The sequence below is a fragment of the Anopheles gambiae genome, chromosome 2 (genome assembly GCF_943734735.2).
Source record: "Anopheles gambiae chromosome 2, idAnoGambNW_F1_1, whole genome shotgun sequence".
NCBI classification, from domain to species: domain Eukaryota; kingdom Metazoa; phylum Arthropoda; class Insecta; order Diptera; family Culicidae; genus Anopheles; species Anopheles gambiae.
The window spans coordinates 22797288-22817771 of record NC_064601.1 but is presented as its reverse complement, the minus strand read 5'-3'; the positions used below and the strand labels follow the sequence as shown (position 1 = coordinate 22817771).

The following is a 20484-nucleotide window of genomic DNA, read 5'->3' as shown; positions in this document are numbered from 1 at the left end:
TTAAATTGACTGTATAACGCGGTAAGTTGTTTTCAACTAAACTAAAAACTTTATTTGCTTTGTTCTGTGGCACATTCTGTGCGGATACCACCCGTCATAAAAGTCTGATCCCTCATTGATCCCTCCCCTCCAAAGCCCAACCCAACGGCGCACGCCACTTGCTCACAATGCGGTCCTTCGGTCGCGCCTGGCAGGCCGTTTGTAAATAATAGTATAGTGATAGTGCTAGTAGCAAGTAAATACAGTTCCGTTATATGTGCTTCTGGGTTGCGGCTCTTTGGTTTTGCTGTCATTTCAACGATGTGTTTGTGTGTGTTTGTGATTAACATTATAGCTTTATTTGTGTTTTATGCTTGTTTTAATGCCTTTTTGTCCTTTTTGCTATCCTGTTTTGTTCTCTCTCTCTCTCTCTCTCTCTCTCTCTCTCTCTCTCTCAAACTCTCATTCTCTCTCCCTCTCTCTCTCTCAGTTTCAACATGATGCCAACACGGATCGGACGAAATAGATTCCACTGAGGGGATTCAGCAACTGCTTGGTTTGTGGCTAGGGGTCACAATTGCTACTCAACCTTCTAACGGTTGTGTGTGTGCGCGCTTGCGTTTATGCTAACATTAATCTCTCGGTTTTGTTTTTTTTTGTTATTCACAGCACAAGAAAACAAGGGAAAACAACATACACAAACACATCATCTCTCTCCCACCTGTGCATGGTTTCACGCGAGCAGTGTACAAGATAACGCCGGCGTTGGTATGCTCCTCCATGCGCGTTACATCCGCGATCTGGATCTCTCGGGGGGGAGTTTGGCGGCGTGATCTATGCAATGCTGTCTTTGCTTTGCCGTAACGTATTTGTTTCAGTAACGGGTAATGGTCATGTGTAGAGCATGATTATGTTCGTACGCCTTGCTTTCTTCTAATTAATACTTTGTGATGAGCACTGGTTTTTGTGTTTTGCGCACACAAACACGTGCTTCCTGCGCACGCTTTCTCCGAAGTAGGCTTCCGTATGTTTGTGTTTGTTTGTTTGTTTGTGCGTTACTCGTTCGCACCTTGTTTTAAATAATCCTAATTATCGGCAGTCAGGCCCTCAAACAGTGATATATTGGGTTCAACACACGCACACACGTACGATAACACGTGGAAAGGTGTAGGAGCATCTGGCTTAGTATATGGTAGGGTATTTAAGAGCTACAGCAGTATTTAGTTGCAATAATGAACAATTCTCTCTCCTTCTCTCACACACTGTTATCATTAATGATCCCCCTGCGACTATTCACATACTAACGCAAACTTAATTCGCCTGAAATGCATTCTTGGTTCAGATGTTCCGGCAATGGCGGGACCAATTCATGGGGCTCTGTTGAATTGATCATCGCGCCACGACTCGGCCGAACATCCGAACCAAAAAACTGATTTCAGCGTACCAACTAATAGTCAACTTCTCATCCTCCCTCCCCTCGCAAAAACAACACGCACCGCAACGCGTTCCACTTTACAATTTACTTAAACATCAACAAAACGCGAGCACGCGCGTTCAATGATGAAACCATTTGCTTACTGGCTGGGTGTATGCGTATAGCCTCAGGTATGCCTGGCTGCGTCCTAACGCTGCCGCTTACAGTGGCGTCAGCACCGAGCTGCACAGCTCGCCCTGCTCGTGCTTATCCTTCATGCTGAGCTCCTGCAGGTCCTGCTGGATCTGGTCGAAGATGCTGAGCGCGGGCGGTACCGGCGCCACCTCGGCCGCTCCCGCCAGCTCGCCGCGCGACTCGTCCGACGGCGACAGGCCTTCCTCGTCCTCCTCGTTCGACGACTGCAGCTGGCGGACCCGCTCCTGGGCACTTTCGCTCGGGCGGGTAACGACCGCGGCCGCGATCGCCGCACTCGGGTGCATCTTGGTCGCGATCGCGACCGGCTTCTTGGCCGGATCGTTGCTCGGGTAGTGGTAGTGGTGCGACTGCACGTGCGTACCGGTCAGGTTTGTGAGCGGGATGCGGTACACGCGCAACGGTTTGCTGCTGGACGCGGACCCGTTCGAGGGAGACGTTTCGCCTTCGCTCGTTTGCGCTTTGCCCAGGTTGAGCGTCGGCTGGCGGATGAACGATTTGCGCGTGGGGGAACTGGGCGACGTGCCCTTCACGATCGTGCTGTTCCGGGGCGAGTTGGGCGGTACGGACGCTTCGCCAAAGTGCCGACAGAGGTCCTTCGTGTTCGGCAGGGGCTGAGCGCCAAAGTGCTTCGCCAGGTCTTTGCTGCAGGTCGTCGTCGGGATGGAAAAGGACGTGCCGGCCTCACCGTACGAGTTGCTCTTGGCGATCGGTCGCTTCAGCTCGTCCACCGACAGGGACACCTCCTTCGGTTTGGCCGGCTCCCCCGCCGGGTTGGGGTTTTGCAGCGATTTGGCGCGCTGAATCTGGGGCGTGGTAAGCTGTCCGCCTCCCGACTCGGCCCCGTTCGGGTCCGATTCGGCCGTGGACGGTGCACCGCCCGAATTGTCCTCGTCCGAGCTGAGCCGGCTGCGGGCCGGACTGGTCGACGCGTCGTCCTCCGGCACGACCCGGCTCTCCTCGATCCGCGGTTTGTTCATCTGCTCGTGGTCCTCCGCATCGAGCCCGCGCAGTTTGGCACCTTTGGGAATGAACTCGGGCGCGGTCGTGACGAAGAAGATGTCCTTCTTCGACGTGATCAGCTGCAGCTCGGCCATCGTAACCGTGTGCACCAGGTTGCCGTTCACCAGCAGCCGGATCTCCATCGTGTCGGGCGTGAACGCGATAATGTACGGGAAGGCGCACACAACCGACGACGGTGGCGTGTTGAACTGGAAGTCAAACTCGGTGCTGTTGTTGCACTCCTCCGACAGTTTCTGAAAGTGGCAGGTGTCTGAAACGGGGAAAAAGCGAAAAACGTTAGCCAACGCGAACGAACTCCGCGGAACCCTCGAACCAAGCTCCAACTTACGGTTGTAGCACAGCAGCAGCTCCGTGTCCTGTCCGTCGTACAGATCGAGCGCCGCAACGAGGTGCGTCTGCGTGCGCTTGGTCGTGTCCGTTTCGTGCAGCTTCGTCCCGTGCCCCGTCAGCTCGGACACGATCTCGAAATGGTGCCGATAGCCGACGCAAATCAGCAGGCCCGCATTGGGGCACGAACCCTCCAGAATGGTCATGATCGTCGGCGAGTCGTGCAGGTGGATCTCCTTCAGGAACAGGAAACCCTCCACCGTGTCGTTGTCACTGTTCGGGCACCAGGAGGTCCACGCGGCCGTATGCTTCCACTGGTAGATGAGCAGCTTCCGCCCGACCGCCACCGCCATCCGCAGATGGGCCTCGCCGGCCCGCGATATCGCGTACAGATGGCAGCCGCGCGTCTTCTCAATCCGGCGCTCCTTCACGTCGACGCGCGACCGCTGCACCAGCCGGTCGTCCGTAAACTCGTTCAGCCGAAACACGTGTATCCGGTGGCCGTCCTTCTGCATCGCGCTGCCGCCCCGCACCAGCATGATGCCGTGGTCCTCCACCACGTTCAGCTGCCGCACGCACAGCGTCTTGTCGAACACGACCCGGTGCGTTTGGTCCTCCTTGATCAGATATGTACCTTCGTCCGAGGCGAGAAACAGCTGATCCTGGCCCCAGCTGTCCCCGACCAGCTCGTTCCGGGGCTGGAACGTCGGATAGAAGCAGTGCGGCTCCCAGGGCGGACGCTTGAAGACGGTACCGGCCGACGCGATGCTGGTCGGGGCGTCCCCGCGCACGATCGCCTCCAGCTTGAGGGCTTGACCGATGCGCACAAACTCCACCTGCCGGGCGTCCTCCTTCAGCTTCGAGGTGCGGGGCGCATCGTACAGCACCTCCGAGAAGGCTCGTCTGTTAAGCATATTCTGTGGCGAGAAAATGGGGGAACAGATGGTGAACGATATAGCTTTCCGACGCGTTACCCGAAGCACGAGCGGCGAAAGGATTAATTGCCTCGATTGTTTGGTCGTTAAACAGTGAACAGCTTGTAGAAATTCATCCCAGAAGTAGTGCAATTAAGCATGGAAGTAAATGGGTTTTACTATCATAGTCGTCTCCTGAAGTGAATACCATTTTCAAATAAACAAACCTTCCGACTTGGACGTTCATGTGCCCTTTTGAAACACTCCTACATGGCAAAACATTGACCCCATCACAACACAGTGGAAACACCTTCACCCCATACTTACCATTTTATTGTCGTGCACATACTCCTCGTACAGGTCCTTTATCAACATTTCCAGCGTCCGTTCACGCTTCCGCGCAAAGGTCGGCGTTTGGAAGGTGGCCTTCTCGCCGTTGATCAGCTTCACCAGCAGAAAGTCCCGGAAGACGGCCGGATCCTGGGATGGGATGTTGGATGATGTTTGCACCCGATCCAGTCCAGTTCCGTCCAGCCCGACCCAGAGAGGTTTTGTTAGCCCGTGCAAGCGCATAACATTGTCGTCCGAGTTCGGCGTTTGGAGGCGCATCAAAGAAGAGTAAGAGAAGATGTGTAGGAAGAACTTTTACTAGCCATTCCGGGTGACTCATACACGAAATGGTAAGGCCTAGCGTAGAAATGAACCGGTTCAGATGTTGGATTTCGGTTTTATTAAGCTGTTATTATACTTTTTGCTGCTTTCTCCGGTGCCTATCATCGTTCCAAATGGCCGAGCAGGGACCTTTTCGTCATTTTAATAGCTTCGAGACGAAGGGTCACAGGTCAACGCTCGTAAACACTGTTCAAATGTGTATGGGAAACAAGGCTTTTTTTGCGCGTTCCCTTAAAGGTATACATTTTGATAAAAATAAATCAAAACTTGTTCTGTTATACAAACTGTTATACATGCGAAGAACAATGAACCGTTGCAAAAAAAATGAATTTTGAGCAAAATTAAAAAAAAGCTCACAGAGAAAATTTTTCAAATTTTCATCCTTCCATCCGGACCCAATTTCCTGAACAATTAGTACAAGCTGAACCGACCGTACTAACCGAACAACCGACCATAAAAACTGTACTTGTAGCTTCCGCCTAGAAGCCCACGAGTCGGCGGTAGCTGGCCGGTGCCGAGTTATGGTGCTTTGCTGTTGTGTTATGCTTCCCCCGCCTCAAATTTGCCTTTTCCCTGTATTCTGGCGGATATTTCATATTCATTTATACCGCCATTCGTCGGTCCGTTCGGTCCGTCCGTCAGGGGCACTGGCTACGGAGAGCAACGGAATACAGCAGTCCGGCCTGCTCGCGGAAGGTTTGCCATTATCCCGTTTGTTGCGTCGTCGTTTGACCCGTTTTATCGACGTCCTTCGTACGGTGTTTGCTGGCGTTGTTACCTTTGTCGTCGGCTGCTCATCCGCCTGCCCGTACGGGCAAAGCGATAATAATCTGTAATAATCCATCAAGCTGGCTTAGAGGCTTCACCCGCCGGCTGATTGTCATGATTTTGGTGAGCAGAGGAGGAAAGGGGAGGTGAATAGTCAAGCTTTCCATTTCGGTAGGTGTCAGTCAATTTGTTGTGGTTATACTTGTTTTTTTTTTTTTTTTTGTTGTATCCCTGGCCCTGTCCGTTCGAGCGTGAACTCGGTCGTCCTTCCTACGCCCTGTTTCTCGATGGCGCGTGGGACGCCCCACGGAACCATTTGCTCGGAACTCTTGGTAACGATTTACGAGTCACGTGATGCGTAGTTTTTCTTCCATTTAGCGACACACGTTTATCTGTGTTTGTGTCCTGTTTGGTGGACTGTTTTTTCCCCCTCTTCACTGCGTTCAAAGTGTAATAAGCTTCGAAATGCTTACAGCAAAGCAACGCCCTTGTAATTATTATGAGGACAGCTCGGAATGGACAAAACGTGAGCGGTCCTCTAGCACACACACATACACACAATGAAGCACGACACACTCGAGCGAGCTAGAAATGGTCAATTAACGACGATGAGATTTGCATTCTCCACGAGGGTCACAGTGTTGAGGTGAGAATTTAGTAGAATGTCTGGCTCCTCCCTTTCGCCATAGCATCTGCTTTGACAATGTGTTACATTTTCACTAAAAACGGTAGTTAACCGATACAAAACAGCGGACATTCTTGCAGCTTTACTAGCCTTAAAGGTGGGGTTGCTCTCTGGCTTAGGGAATTTAATCATCGAACCGGGTCATGGCGATGGTCGTAAAAATGCCATACGACGGTGCGTCGGTGCGGACTTACCTCAAACTCGGGCGGATTGGGCAGCGTTGGGCCAAAGGGTGGAACCGTTTCGTCGCAGTACACGGCTAACCGGTAGCGCGTCCCACGCTTGGTAACGACGGCGAACACATCTGCAGGGTGGAGAAGCGAGCATGGGGTTAGCAAGCGTGGCGAATATGATTTATGGGTCGAGCGATGCGCTGTGGAATGATTTGTTTTTTGTTTTTGTTGTTGAGTTTTTTGAATGATTTGCATTAGTGTTTTTTTTAGTTAATGATGATTTTTTCCCCTTTTTAATTGGATTGCAAACTATCAATAAAGGTCATTTTGAATTTGTACTAAAAATTGAGGAAAACGCCTAAATGTAGGCAACAGTTGTTGCTTCAAAGAGTAGCGGCGATCCTTCATTTTGATTCATCCAAAAATATATTCAAATTTAATCTCTCAAATCAATGCTCGTGCTTTTAATGTTCTTAGTTGCACGCGTTCTTCCTTCTTCATCGAACGAACAAGTAATTGATTGAGCGCATCATGGACAAAAAACACTCTACGGCACGTGCAGCACCACCCATGCACACATAGCGTGGTTTTAAGTAGTCTATGATGAAATTTAATTTTAATGCCTAGAACGTGTTGTTGTCAGTGCGTCAGCAGGATTAGCGTACGCCGCATCAAAGTAAACGCAATCTATCTGCCCACCCAGGTGTGTGTGTGTGTGTGTACTTACGCGTAAATTGACTCTTTACGTTGTTCGGTATGAACTCGGTCTCTTCGCCCGAGGACGCCTCGTCGATGAAAATGATGTTGACGATATCGTTCCCGATGTGTCGTTTCCGCTCGACCTGTCGGGGGTGGGGTGTTACCGGGAGATGTGTTACCGAGATCAATCGACACGTGTATTGCGTGTTTTTTATCAACCCGAGTTTTGAAAGTTGTGTTGATTTACATCGAGAATACAAAGAAATTTGATTCAGGTGTGAAGGATCAGGTGCCGAAATGGCATAGAGAAATAGAATACAAGAAGAGTTCATTAGAAGCAAAGTCATTGCGCATTATATTGGTTTTAGATAAGCAATTATATTAATACTTCAATGTGAAAAGCGAAATATGTTTGACATTAACCTTTGACAAGCATTTAAAAAGATCGTATGCAAAGTAATGGCATTAAAACACCAACATTTGTCTTCACATTTTAGCCAAGACGTTAATCGATAAGTTACAAACATCTATTACATTCTCTTTTAAAGCAAACTGCATACTTTTAGGCGTAGCTGTTAAGAACTCCTACAAAGTATGCAATCTGCCTTTCAAAACGGTCGCACCAAACAATCCATAGCTCATTCCAATCAAAGCAACACACGAATTCCATCGCCTACAATGTATGGATCGCGCCTACAGCGGGTCCAACTGTTTGCTGCGTAAATAGAACACCAGTGTGTGCAGGCTTATCGCGCTCACCTTAGGCATGCGTTTATTTTTCTTTTGTTGTGGTGCGGAGGCAAGCTAATTAGCACATAAATTAAAGCACACGGACGGTGCCGTTTCCTCACCTGCTGTCGATTATCTCGGCTAAATGGTAGCAGCGTCGATACGTGGAACATTATCTCGTGCCCCTCGTACAGCGTGTAGATGGAGTACTTGCCCGTCATGTCACCTGGTAAATGCATGGAAAACATGGACAGATAAGCTCGTAATGCGCTGCCAGAGACAGTAATGCTTGTGTGTGTGTATGGGTGTGTGTTGTAATTTAGCACCCCCAGCAGCAACGGAATGAGCTGTTATTTGCTCGTGCCCGTGCTAGCGAGGCAGCGCTTTTTATTGACCGACCGTGCGAAACACGTGCGTACCTTTCACATCCAGCCCACCGCGGTACCGCTCCCAGTCCTTTAACCGTATCTTTTCACCCAGCAGCGTAAGAAAATCGTCAAACTCCGGACTTCCGGTTTCTGTGGGGAAGGACAATTAAATATGGGGCAATGAATGGGGAACGAGGGGAAAAACGGCGTCGCAAAAGAAGCCGCAACGCAGCGCTTTGCGTGAACCTTACCATTGCTCAGCATTTCGTCGTCCAGCTTTTGGCCGGCCTTCATGTACACCACGCCGAACTTGAAGTTTACCGAGCCCTCCTGCTCCTCGAGCAGCAGCAGATCCTTCTGGATGTCGGCGGCAAAGATTTCCTTTGGCGATTTGTTCGAGTCCATCAGCGTGAAGTTGGATAGGATCTGTTTCACCGTCAGCTTCTGCTGCGGGTTGTACGGCAGTGCCAGCTTCTGGGCACCCTGTTACGGTTACGGTGCATCGGGAAAGCAAGCGGGTAAAGGTTAATATTAGTCACGCTGTTTGTATATCTCCCTTTCTCGCGATCTCTGATAAGCACACTGGTGGGATAGCGTTTTTCCGCAATTAAACATCCTGACACGGGGGGATGGCTGGATTAGAATGAAAAATATGTTGTAAAACTTCGCACAACCCACGCAAACAACAGCGAAATACACGATGCGTTCATTTTTTGCGCACCGGGCACGGGCAACGGGATAAGTTCGGCACAAAGAATGTACATTCACCCCCGGCACATTCACCATGTGCTTACAGCTTACGCTTCGATGGCATTTCGTTGTGCCGTTGACTAGGGAACCGAGGCTGCAGCCGTTTCTTTCAAACATTGCTCAACAAACACACACACACACACACACACACATCCGCGTGTATGTTGTACATGTCACGGCAAACCGACGAGGAAACATCAAAGCAAGCGCACAATGTTCAAAGATTCAACCTACAATCTCGGGCATCACTACAAGCTGCTGGCGTGTTTGTTGCGCCATGCTTGGCGGCATGCATAGCGTGGGAATAAAAACATTCAACTCTTTGCAAAGCATAAACAAAGTAGCTCCCGATCCAAACCCAGCACGCACACGCAGGTAAGGGATTGCCAATCCGTGCATTGAAAACAAATCACATTTTTGGCTACCATTTCCGGCCGATTCGTTTGTTGTCCCGCTGGGGCGGATATGCAAAAATGTGTAGCACAAACGTGCGGACTATAAATCAATGGATGAATTGGGGTGGTAAAAACAAGTCGCAAATAAAATGAGACAAGGCAAACGTGCCTTTGTTTTGATGTGATGTAGCAAGAGACAACAAAATATTAATATTTTGTGATTTGTTTTCCGGTTGAACGTGGCTTTAAAAGGTACGATTAAAATATACAAAAAGCAAAAAAACATATACAAAACGAAATATTTTGAATGTGCTGTACGAATGATAGAAGAAAAAGGCCCGAGGGATGATTCAATATTTCTATTTCCAATTCCTGTCCATCCTCGGGGCGTATGTTCTACACGCCTACACAAACTACACACAGACAGGATATTTTAGGACTCCCCTATGGGCTGCCGGGCGGTTTTGGTACACTCCGGATAAGCACCTTAAAATAGAGAGCCACCATGTGCCTCCCAAAAGCACCGAACTGTTGACCTGCCGCTTCCGGTTGTGTCCTGTCGTGTTTCCTTCCTGCCGTTCCCGACCATCGCAATGCCGACATTTAGGCGCAAATAATGGCTCATTCGTTTGTCGATTCATGACCGGTTTCCCCACGAGGGAAAGCGAAACGAGCCCAATAATGCACTCTACAAACGGACCGGAAAGGTATGGAGCTTTGAAACTTTGGAACACAGTAAAATAGGTTTTTTTTCTTGCACGGAGGGAAGCGTGAAGAGTGGGAAAGTTTGAAAAGTGGGTGGTGGGCAAAGATCAAATTTGTCCTGACAAGAAGAATTGACACAGGAAGGGAAACACAGCAGCGTACGGTGTGCGTGAATAGGGCTTCCGGTCATGAAGTCTCCGACAGTGGCAAACTAAACTGCCGTACCTGAGTCTGTGACAATGCGTAAGTACGCCACTTGAGAAGGTCTTTTATTCGATTCTCGCGCAGCACAGAGAAATGCTGATGCTGATAGAGCAGCAAACAGAATCCGCACGCACACCGCATCAACGCACCATCCACTGTGTGCTGGCTGTAATGGTCTTTTTCGGAGCTGAAGCTCCGGGAACAGAATTCGGATCCTTTGTGTGCTGTGCATCGTGGCTTAATTGAAGTGATGGAAGAACTCACTCCAGTGTGCCATTCACAAAGTGCCTATGTTACGCAAAAGACGTACGGCGAGCTAGAATTAATTAGTTCCACTTCAGCAGTGCCGATTTGTGGCCGATCAGTTTTCAACAAAAACCTCACCCTCGGCAAAGAGGAGAGCACTTCATGAGCAATCGTGTCAACGATCACATTTGTTGCCTAGTACACGATGCCTACAGCTCTCTATTCTATCGCTGGTTGATTTGCCTTTTGAACCTTCCGGGAATAGAATATAATTTAGCTTCCCGTACGTATCGTTTAACACACAAACTCGATTGACACGGTGATAGATTTTTTTGTTTCTATATACCTGTTTCCGGAACAGCATCACACGGTACAGGGGCATACATTTGCTGCCCGAGTCTTGGGAAACGATCGATAGGAAGTAGGGGCTTTTCTCCGAATCCATTCCGACGTAGTTTTGATGCACTGAAACGAAAGTATTTTTTTGTATAAGAACGGTTTAGTAAATTCAGTGGCTAATACTTTCATTTTGAAACCCGCCACGAAAAAAGGCGAAAACGCAAAAAAATACTAAGCGTATTTATCGCCTAAAGGAAGGCAATGCATTGCGAACATAGAATTATCATTATTTGTGTCTTATTAAACCGTTGGAAGTAAGGAGAGATGAATGGGTTACTGGGAGTTATGGGCTATTTAATGATATGCACTGCATAACATCAAAAATCTGTAAAATCTCATCTGATATGATTTCTTCCATTGCATACCTTCAGGCGCAACAAACTGATTTTTCGATTGATTTGTACAATGAAACGTTAAAAGTCCGGATTTTAAAGCAAGATATATTCCAAGTGAGTTCTTCTACGAGGTGGGAAATAAATCCCATAGGTCATCAATCAATTGAAGCGAAAATATCACAGGAGAAAATATACGAACCAGACGGACTGGAGATAGATCGTCGGGAAAAAGGTTACATTTTCCGATCTAATCAATGTAAATATAGCTCCCTCTCCTCATCAATAAAAAACGAGATCCCAGAGACCCCAACTTTATCGCTAGAGACAGGCTGGCAGAAAAAAGGTAGAAAAAAGCATGCTAAATGCTGCATCATACTTACGCTTTCCCAGAAAATACTTGAAGTACCATCGTGTTTGATGTTCCGGGTTCTCCAGAATGGGGATGCTAGGGGATCCGAAAACCTTTTTTTGCCGTTGTTTTGTGTGTCCGTGTGTCCATTCCATCCATCGACGGCCCATCAAAATCGTTGCAGTTGAGTTGAGTTGTGCAGAAGTTATAATGGGTAGCGTACGGACCGCACGTGTTTGGGGTTCGGGGATGGTGTGTTGCGCATAGAAAATGGCGATGAAAAGGAAAAGAAAGAAAGTAAAATAAAGATATGGCAGGCGGGAGAATGAAAATTGGAATATTTTGATTCCCACCGGACAGGGGGCTCATCTTCCCACGTCTTGTCCCGAGATACTGGCACACCCTTGTGTATGCGTGTTTATGCTCGCCTGCTTTAAACTCCGCTCAACGTTACTTGTCCGAGAACGAGGGTAAAAAAGCTTCCTCCACAACTGACGATTAATCGATACGACAGACTTTCGGAAACAACCCTCGAGTGGTATGTCTTTGGTGGGTTTAAAACTGCGATAGCTCGTCACTAGCCTGGTCATCCCCAACACAAGACTTCCCCCCTAAAACCGGGCGGAAGTTTTCGATTTGTTCTTTTTTTTTCTAGAACTTTTAAGGGTGCCATCGATGCCAATTTGTTGACATCCGGCTAAGGGGAGCGATTGCTGGAGGCCCTTTTCGGTGGTGGTGGTGGTGGGCCCCCGAACAGGAATGAGGCGACACAAAGCGAGACGTAATTCATTCAAATTACTGACAAAGTTTCAGCAAAATTGATCATCATGGGCTGAGATTTTTATCCGTCACCTTCTCGAATCCGGGTGGGGTAAGAAAATTGAAGCGAAAGCCATTCTCAAACTGCTAGGGCGGTTGCAGACAGCGAAGTCATGCTCGGATCGAGTAAATTGATTTCAATTGCGTGGGAAAACCCCGAAGCTCTGTGGTGTGGAAGCGAAAGTTTCCTGAACGCTTTGGTGTGGCAATGTATACATTTTGAATTGCAGATATTCATTAAAAGAGGATAACTTTCTGCATTAAGCTAGGATAAAAGGTTGTACTTTCGCTCTAGCAAGTAAGTCAAAAGATGTTCTTACATTTCCTACACTTTACAAATTGCTTTAAAATATTAATTAAGTCACAAAACCGTTCACTCCCCCCCCCCCCCCCCATCAAAAAACAGCATGACCCACTAGTGGAGCTAACTGCCAAACAGATGAATGCTAAATTACTTACCTCGTCCTTCTCGGCTAATGACTCGCCATTCTCCAGCCGAAACCGGCGACAGTTTGGATCCAATCCATCAATCTCCGACTGTGGCAGCTGCGTAGGAAGAGATAGAAGAGATGGTGATATGTCAAAACCCGTCAAGATAATAAGTGATTTGATTTTGCTTCCGGCTTCCGTCAATCATATTAGCCGCGTAACACGGAAAGACCACATTTCTCTAAAGTGGCAAGCGCGCTCCACTCGCTTGCGAATGCGTCATATGCTGTAAGCTTGGTTGGTTTCTTGTTTCGTTTGCCAGCATAGATGTGTACGGTTTCGCAGTGTGCGCTGCAGCGTGCACTTTGGGATATGCACGACCTGGGCAAACAACACGGCTAGCCTGGAACTTGTGGTGAATAATTAAAAACTATTGTCCTAAAGCGATGCAGGCCATCGCCGCTTCTGCAATTATGATGTTGATCTCCTCACGATGTTAGCCATGGTCATGAGAGAGAGAGAGACAGCACAAAATAACGCTGAAGCAGGTAGTCCACGAATTGCTTAATTTTTTATGACAATCTTAAGTAAACTATTAAAGTTTTTGAAATGATTATTGTAACGAAAATATTCACATTTTTCCCGTCGTACGATGCTATGCGCCTAACTTATGCAAATATGTTTTTTAGCACCTAATATTATGTATACCTTTAGGCGCTTCAAGCACACAGCTCGGTGTACCCTTTAAGATAAAGAATTGTTCATTTCTTTTGTTTATGCTGAAGATATAAAATATGCAATTCTATGAGATAATTCATGTATTTTAAAATTATTTGAAGTATACTATCTACATATCTACCATGAATAGGCATCCTAACCGTAACAGTTTCCATACCTTTCTTTCCAATTCTTATGTGTGTGTATGTTTTTTTTCTCTTTTTGTCATATTTTCATTTTCATAGTTCGTAAGGTTCAAACCTCCCCAGGTTACAGGCGCGTACAGTGTGCTAGACAAGCGCACTAGGTTCTTGACACGAGTCGAGTCTTTTACTTTCCGCTGACTGTGCACACCACTTCGCCGAAGCGTTGCGATAGCAAACAACGCGCGGTCCCAACTATCCATCGCAGAATGCATAATTCATTAAACTGGAAGATTGCCCTTTCGCGAAGGAAATTCGTTTTGTGTGTGTGACCGTTGGACGGGATGTTACTGCTGCTCGAACTGAAGTGCACCACTTATACCCCAAACTTCTACGCCGCGGCATTAAGAACCGTTTTCGGCATGGACGGTGAAACTAGGCGAAAGCTAGCACTCTTCAGCACGATGCTGGCTCAGCAGTTTTAGCACCATCTTGCTGTGCCCTAGGTCAGGTTGGGCAAAGGTAGGTAGGATGTTGAGGACACGGTGCTGTGGTATGTTTCATGTTTTGCGGTGTACAATTGATACGCCCGGGAGAATATGTAAAGGTCGGGCGTTCAATTTTCCGTTCATTTTCATCGATGGCCATTTGCTTCACGTTACGATATCGTTACCAGGTGTCTCGGTACATGTGCGAGGCTAATGATTTGCCACACCTCGTCCTTCGTGTTGGCACTTCCCTGCATTAGAGATCGGATGAAGTTTTGTGCCAACTCGTACAGGTATCGGATTTCAGCGCTCAAACATCACATCACAAGGAGCAGAAGGCAACCTTACCGCAAGCGTAGACGTACCACTCGACTCGACTCGTGCCGGTGCTGTGATCCGTTTATTGGAAAATCCTCCGGATGTGAAAACGTGCCCCGATGAGGCTATTAGGTTATGGTCGTAAATTTCTTCCTTCTGTGTCACCCTTGTGCAGCTACAGCCGGGGCGCAGATATACGGACACTTTTCAGCATGACAGCGACGGCTGCTAGCTACAGCATCACCTGCGCCCCGGCAGACACGTGCGGCGGGAGACAATTGATTGTTTTTCTTGCTTTGAAATGTCGGTGAAGCATAGCGCAAATTCGTGGAAACAGAAACCCTGCAGGTGTGGGGTGGCTGGCAGATGCGAACCGCCCATCGCTGTTTGTTTGGCGGACGAGCATTGATATCGTACGATTTCATTCCGCAGAAAAAAACACGCTCACACATACACCAATGAACATTTGTTACACACACACACACGCACATATAAAAACAAATATTGTTTTGTTTCGTTGCTATTGGAACAAGAGGATACAAACAATTTACAATTCTATAGAGCCTAATATTTAATTTGATCAACGCAAAGGCAAAAAAACATAAAATATATAAACATAAAAACCACAGCCACTAGTTTGTGAACACGGTAAACGAATTCTTTCACAGCACAGCATGGACGTCAAGCCAAATGCGACAGAACCACGGCGTATGAATTAAACATAGATAGGAAAAGCGTCGTTAAACGTCACAACAAGTGGTCTTGGCCATGGTTCGCCGTAACGGACAAGAGGCCTTCAGCAAACGTTATCTCGAGCTGCCAATAGAAGCTGCACCCCCAACAGCGAACGATGTGGCGGTGGAGAAAAAACCTTGAAACAACCTCATACGGGAAGAGTTTGGTATGGCAAAAAAAAAACAACTTTACGAAAACGACAAAGAAAAGACACCAAACGTGCAAACTATCGAGCCGCAGCGTTGTAGTTTGATGTGTGCCACGATATAATCTCTAGCTCTTGTTGGGTCACATAGAAAACAACGACAAAAAGACTTCTGTTGTAGCAGTTTCCCATTTCGGGGTAGCAAGTTTTCTCTACTCGCTGCTTAAAACATGTCAAATATGGCATTTTAAAAATGTTGGATTGCTTCCAGCTTCACGAGCCTGTGTACGGGTTTGGTACGCTTAGAATGGTGTGTAGGAGGAGAACCTTGTCAACAGGTCGGCTGTGTATGTGGGAGACTAAAAATTGGAATGCATAATAGGAGGTGTAGATGTTTTTTTGTATTTTTTTTACCATGAACTGTGGTAGTAAAAAGCTTTGAAGTTTTTGAGTCTAAATCAAAAAAACGAAAAAAAAAACAAAAAAAAATTACAATCCAGATTATTAATAATTTGCCCCATTATTTCAGGTGCCAAGGAATGGAAAACCTTTCCTATGCCATGAAACTCTTAGTGTAATAATTGAAACAAATTTAACTCAAATTATTTGTAAAATCGGCGATCTCGTGGTACAATCGTCAACTCGTACGACTTAATAATACGCCCGTCATGGTTTCAAGTTCCGAATGGAATTAATGGAATGAATATGTTAGTAAGTTTAAAGAAAATCTCTCTTTTGTTGCAGAAAATAATCTAGATCATCATCCTTTACGCTGTGTCACAATTAAGACTAAAATTGTCAGCTAATAGCAGGTCATTTGTAAAGCGGATCACATAATTAAAGGCGGATTGGTCTATGTGACAGTCCTCCCCGGGGTTACGCATTCTAAGCTTTATAATTTATAGCTATTGTTATTTAATTTATTTGATATTGTTATTTAAGCCTAAGAAAGCTAGATTTCTTTATTGAATAATTAATGAAAATAATAATAATAATAATAATAATAATAATAATAATAATAATAATAATAAAAACAAAAATAAAAATAATAATAATACAATTTATAGCATGATAATTGATGCAATTATTCCAAATCTTTAGGGCCGTGCGATCATTTGCTGCGTTCATTCGTGCTTCGCTGTATTTTTCTCCATTCTTAAATAAATGTTTAGAGTTACTCAATTGAAAAGGCAAAGTTAATCAAAACCTTTATTAATTTTATCAACCACCATGGTTTACAACATTCAGCACAAATTTGCAAAATGCAAACCACACTCACGATCAATTCCATGACTGTCTAAACACTGAACTAATTTGACGGCTGCCAACATGAACCACGGCGAGCAATCTGATGCCAATCGTGTCACACAAGATGCACCATAAAGAGTTCAGCGACATCATCCAATACGACACATTAACACACACATACACATACATTCAAACGGCAAAAAAACCCTAGCAACCGGCGCAGACACAGTCAGTGGGCACTGGTGTCCGATTAAAATCAATTTTAATTGAAACCATTTAACCCCTCGGGGTCCCGCCGGACTTGATCCGATGCTGAAGGGAATGGAACCCGGTGGTAGTGCCGGACAGGGAGCCATGCTTGGAGCGCTCGCGAAAAAATGGCGCCATTCCAGCACCGCTCATTGATGCCAATTGATTGACACGCGGTCGCTTCACATTGGCAACTGGAAAGTCTTGGTGAATGGTGGGCCTGGCGTCGCTTTCACCCCACTTCCCACACCGTTGGCCGGCCCGGGCCCAACCACGTGCCGTATATAAGTATGGTAAGCCTTCGCCGGCGGGACAACATTGTATTTGCGGTGGTGACTTGGCGCAGTGTGTAACTCGCTCCGGCTAGCGAAACGCCGTTCTGTGCAAATCTCCAGACTGTTCCGTTTTGGCTGTGAATAGCGTTAACCGAAAGAGTTTGCTTTGCTGCTTGTGGTGTGTTTGGAAGCGTCAGATCGATACTGGTGGCGTTCAGTTTAGAATATTATCGCTCTGGATAGAACCTTCCAATCTAGAGGTGTTATAACAGAGGATCAATATTGGGCAACAGTGTAGCCCTGTTTGTGTTGTGATTGTGAAAACAGCTCAACTCAACAAGCAACCGTCGCTCAAACAGTCCCAGTCTCGAAGGGTTTCTCTCAGCGATGAAGTCACGCAGCTCCTGCGGTCATCTGGCGCAGGCAATGGTGATGGTGTGGCTGTTGCACGCTTCCACACTGCTGCTATCATCCACCAACGGCCAGGAGTACGACAGCAGCTATGAAGAGCATCTCAACTTTAGCGATGTGTTTACGGACATTGCGGAGGACCTAACGACCGGCTACAGCCATGGAGGTCCGGAGACCATCCACACAGCCTTCCGGAGCCACTGTCAGGCCTGCCAGTTCCGGAACGTGTACGCGATGGCTTCGCTCAAATCGATCCAGGCGCACGTACTGATGAAGCTCGGCATTGACTCCATGCCGAACAGGACGCAGTACCCGAAGATACCGCGCCACATTTTGGAAAGCTTCACCAGGCAGGAGGGTGTGCCCCTGCACACGCCCAGCATGGTGCGCGATACGGACTACATGGCGGACGAACCGTCCGCCGGGGTGGAGGAGATTGAGGAGGACTTTGACTACTATCCGATCACGAACAAGATCTACATTCTGGCGAAACGTGAGTAGTGTGCGAAGTTAACTGAACGCATCCACTAACGGCTCCTTGTGTCTTTGTTTCTTTCCAAACCGTTGATTGTTTAATGTTACAGGAAAAGCAAACCGACCGAAAACACTCGAATCATAACAGCGTTTTTAGTTTTTAAGATTAGCGTTCTAAGCACCTGGGGATAACATACATTTTGAATATTAATTATTTCTTTTCCAGTTTACCTAACCTTTATCTTTGACCTTTATTTCAGAATTCGTCGATTATTTTAAGTCGCTATGTTCGATATAAATTATTAACCCATTTCTTTCCTTTCACTAGGGTTATCTTACAATCTTGAAGCTCTTCTCCTTTCCAGGCCACTTCGATGAAGCTCAGGCTCAGGTGATTTCACCCGGCTTACCAGCAACAATCCGGGGCCTTCCTTATCTCGCAACGCTTTATCCTCAACCCTCAAGGGTACGAGCAAAAAGGGATCATTTATAAGGATTTATCTCAAACGTTCGAGCCACTTTAGGGCCGCCCCATCCAATTGGATATATTTTAACATCCCGTTTAAGCTTGTCCCAAGTGGTTTAAATTAATCGACACGCTCTTCAATGTCGTTGTCGGGGCACTTTCCGTGCTTAAATGAAAACTGGGCACGAAAGGACACAAATAAAAGTTCCCTCTTGGAAGGTAATTATTCACACTTCTAGCTCTTTCTTTGATAAAAAGTGGAACGAAAATGAATTGGTTTTAATCGAAAGAAACTAATGGAAGTTCATTGGAAATGGTTTTAAAAAGAGGTGCGATGGATAAGGGGAAACCATGGAACTAGCATACCTTTTAAGTAACATTTTGCTCGAGGTAATGAATATTCTTTTAAGGTTTTCTCTTCTCGATCTCTACCCCTTTCCCCACAGTGTCAGCAGTAGTCGAACGAAAGCACGGGTTAATTATGCACACCTGTTTTAAAAAACAGTCTCGCGGGGTTACCGTGGCACATTTTCGTCTTAATTATAACACATTGATAAGCCTTACCTGGTCCACTGATCCATAATGACGCCGGGAGAAGACGCCTCGCCTCGAGATGAGCTCTGTCGCCGAAGTACTGGAAGAAACAGAATCAAAGAAAACAATAAGAGAGGAGGTTTTGACAAGGTTTCATTCTTTTATGAGTTATTTCTGAAAACACTGCTCAACTCCAGTTTTGGTACGGAATTGTGCTCGAGTTGCGATCGTATCGACGAAAAACCGCACTGCTGCGCTAATTGGTACTAAATAGACACTTGCATAGATCAAAAATTCAAACTCCCTTCCGCCCACCGACTGCATTCCCGTAAATGTGCAAACAAACATATAAACAAACTGCTGCTTTAACCTCCGCTGCCACGTTCGGGGTACCATCGGAACGAACACCATTAATCAGTGTCACCAGCGTTACCAGGGGAAATGCCGAGTTCCTGGTAATGATACGGTTGCGTGAACCGACGGACCGCCTCTTCCAAGGAGAATGCCGTTGGCTCGACGGTCACGATGATGACTCGGAGATGGTGAACAAAAAATAAACCAGGGCACGTTTTCAGTACGAGACGACGCGCTCGAAATGAATGAAATAAAATTGTGCTATGCGGCAGATTTTTGCGCTTGGGTGTGATCAGAATGCTTTCGAGATGCTCGAAAAGCAGCTCAGTCGCCACGAGCTGGTGGAATTTTTTGGCCTGGAGTGTTTCATTTCATTTTTCAGTTTAGGAGTATTAAAACCGGTGACCGAAACTGGCGAGAACGCTCTTTTTAGGGTTTAATGGTTGAGCTGAATCTAATTTTTGGAAAAACTTGATTTGCTCGCTAGTTGGGCTGCTGGTTACGATCGCAAGAGTTGAGGTTTGGAATGGAGTGGGATGATTAAGAGGCACATAAATAAGACGGTAAACGTGAGTGCAACAGCTTATGTATGGGGCTGGGAGAATTTTTTCCCATAAAATTTAATGCAATTATTTTCAAGCGGTTTTTCTTAAAACGGCTGTTGTGCATTGGGCGTGGCGCTCCTGAAGGTATGCAGTATTTCTGTATGGGTTGTGTAAAACGCTTACATTACCAAAGAAATATATTTTATTAGAAAAAAAAACATCTTTCATATCATCAGGCGCATCACCATCACAGAATATTGGATTCTTGCTGGTTGGTTGATACAATATCGCCTAGATGTATGCAATCAGCTTATCAATAGAGAATTCAATAAAAACTTTTGAGTTTGTTACTATATTATTGTTATTGACTTAATGATGACTTTGAATTCATTTGTGATTCTGTGCTTACGAATTATCATTTGCACTTGATTTCTATTCATTTTCCGTTTTTTTGAGGCTAGATAAACAGTGCAAATTAATAGTTATCGTTGATGTGGTGTGCTATGAGTTGAGCAAATGGCAGGTTCACATTGCATGGACCATGTTGTCCACACCCACCACCAACCGTGATACACCTTCAACGATGATACAAAACTTTCCGGCGCAATAGAAATAACAGCCCCGACCAACCTCAAAAACGTAACGCCCACTGTTTATCTTCGACCGTTAAACGAACACAAACAGCACCGCCAAGAGAAAAGCCAAAACAATAATACGCTTTTGGGGGGCACCGCTTCGAGGCGCTCTCACGTGAACTCCACCGAAAAGGGGTTTCCAAAAGGGTTTC

The 20484-nt window shown here is 46.5% G+C and overlaps 2 protein-coding genes across 12 annotated transcripts in view; one reads left to right on the top strand and one right to left on the bottom strand.

Moving 5' to 3' along the window:
* Window positions 1-26: 26 nt before the first annotated feature.
* Window positions 27-20484, bottom strand: part of LOC4577025 (GTPase-activating Rap/Ran-GAP domain-like protein 3) — a 77752-nt gene continuing 57294 nt past the window's right edge. For all 11 annotated transcript variants that reach the window (XM_061647764.1, XM_061647761.1, XM_061647760.1 and 8 more), the window contains exons 3-14: window positions 18829-18898; window positions 12626-12712; window positions 11379-11460; window positions 10611-10729; window positions 8216-8447; window positions 8016-8114; window positions 7719-7822; window positions 6896-7010; window positions 6190-6299; window positions 4198-4350; window positions 2958-3873; window positions 27-2879 (exon numbers count right to left, since the gene is read on the bottom strand). In XM_061647764.1, coding sequence (XP_061503748.1) covers window positions 1615-2879; window positions 2958-3873; window positions 4198-4350; window positions 6190-6299; window positions 6896-7010; window positions 7719-7822; window positions 8016-8114; window positions 8216-8447; window positions 10611-10729; window positions 11379-11460; window positions 12626-12712; window positions 18829-18898 — 3352 coding nt within the window. In that variant the 3' untranslated portion in view covers window positions 27-1614. The remainder of the gene's footprint in view (window positions 2880-2957; window positions 3874-4197; window positions 4351-6189; window positions 6300-6895; window positions 7011-7718; window positions 7823-8015; window positions 8115-8215; window positions 8448-10610; window positions 10730-11378; window positions 11461-12625; window positions 12713-18828; window positions 18899-20484) is intronic.
* On the top strand, window positions 16937-18496 carry LOC4577028 (uncharacterized). Its single transcript, XM_001237458.3, has one exon. The coding sequence runs from the start codon at window positions 17301-17303 to the stop codon at window positions 17823-17825; it is 525 nt and encodes a 174-aa protein (XP_001237459.2). The 5' UTR covers window positions 16937-17300; the 3' UTR covers window positions 17826-18496.

Excerpts from the sequence above, each read along its gene's own strand:
- LOC4577028 (XM_001237458.3), top strand. The coding sequence starts at position 17,301 with ATGAAGTCACGCAGCTCCTGCGGTCATCTGGCGCAGGCAATGGTGATG.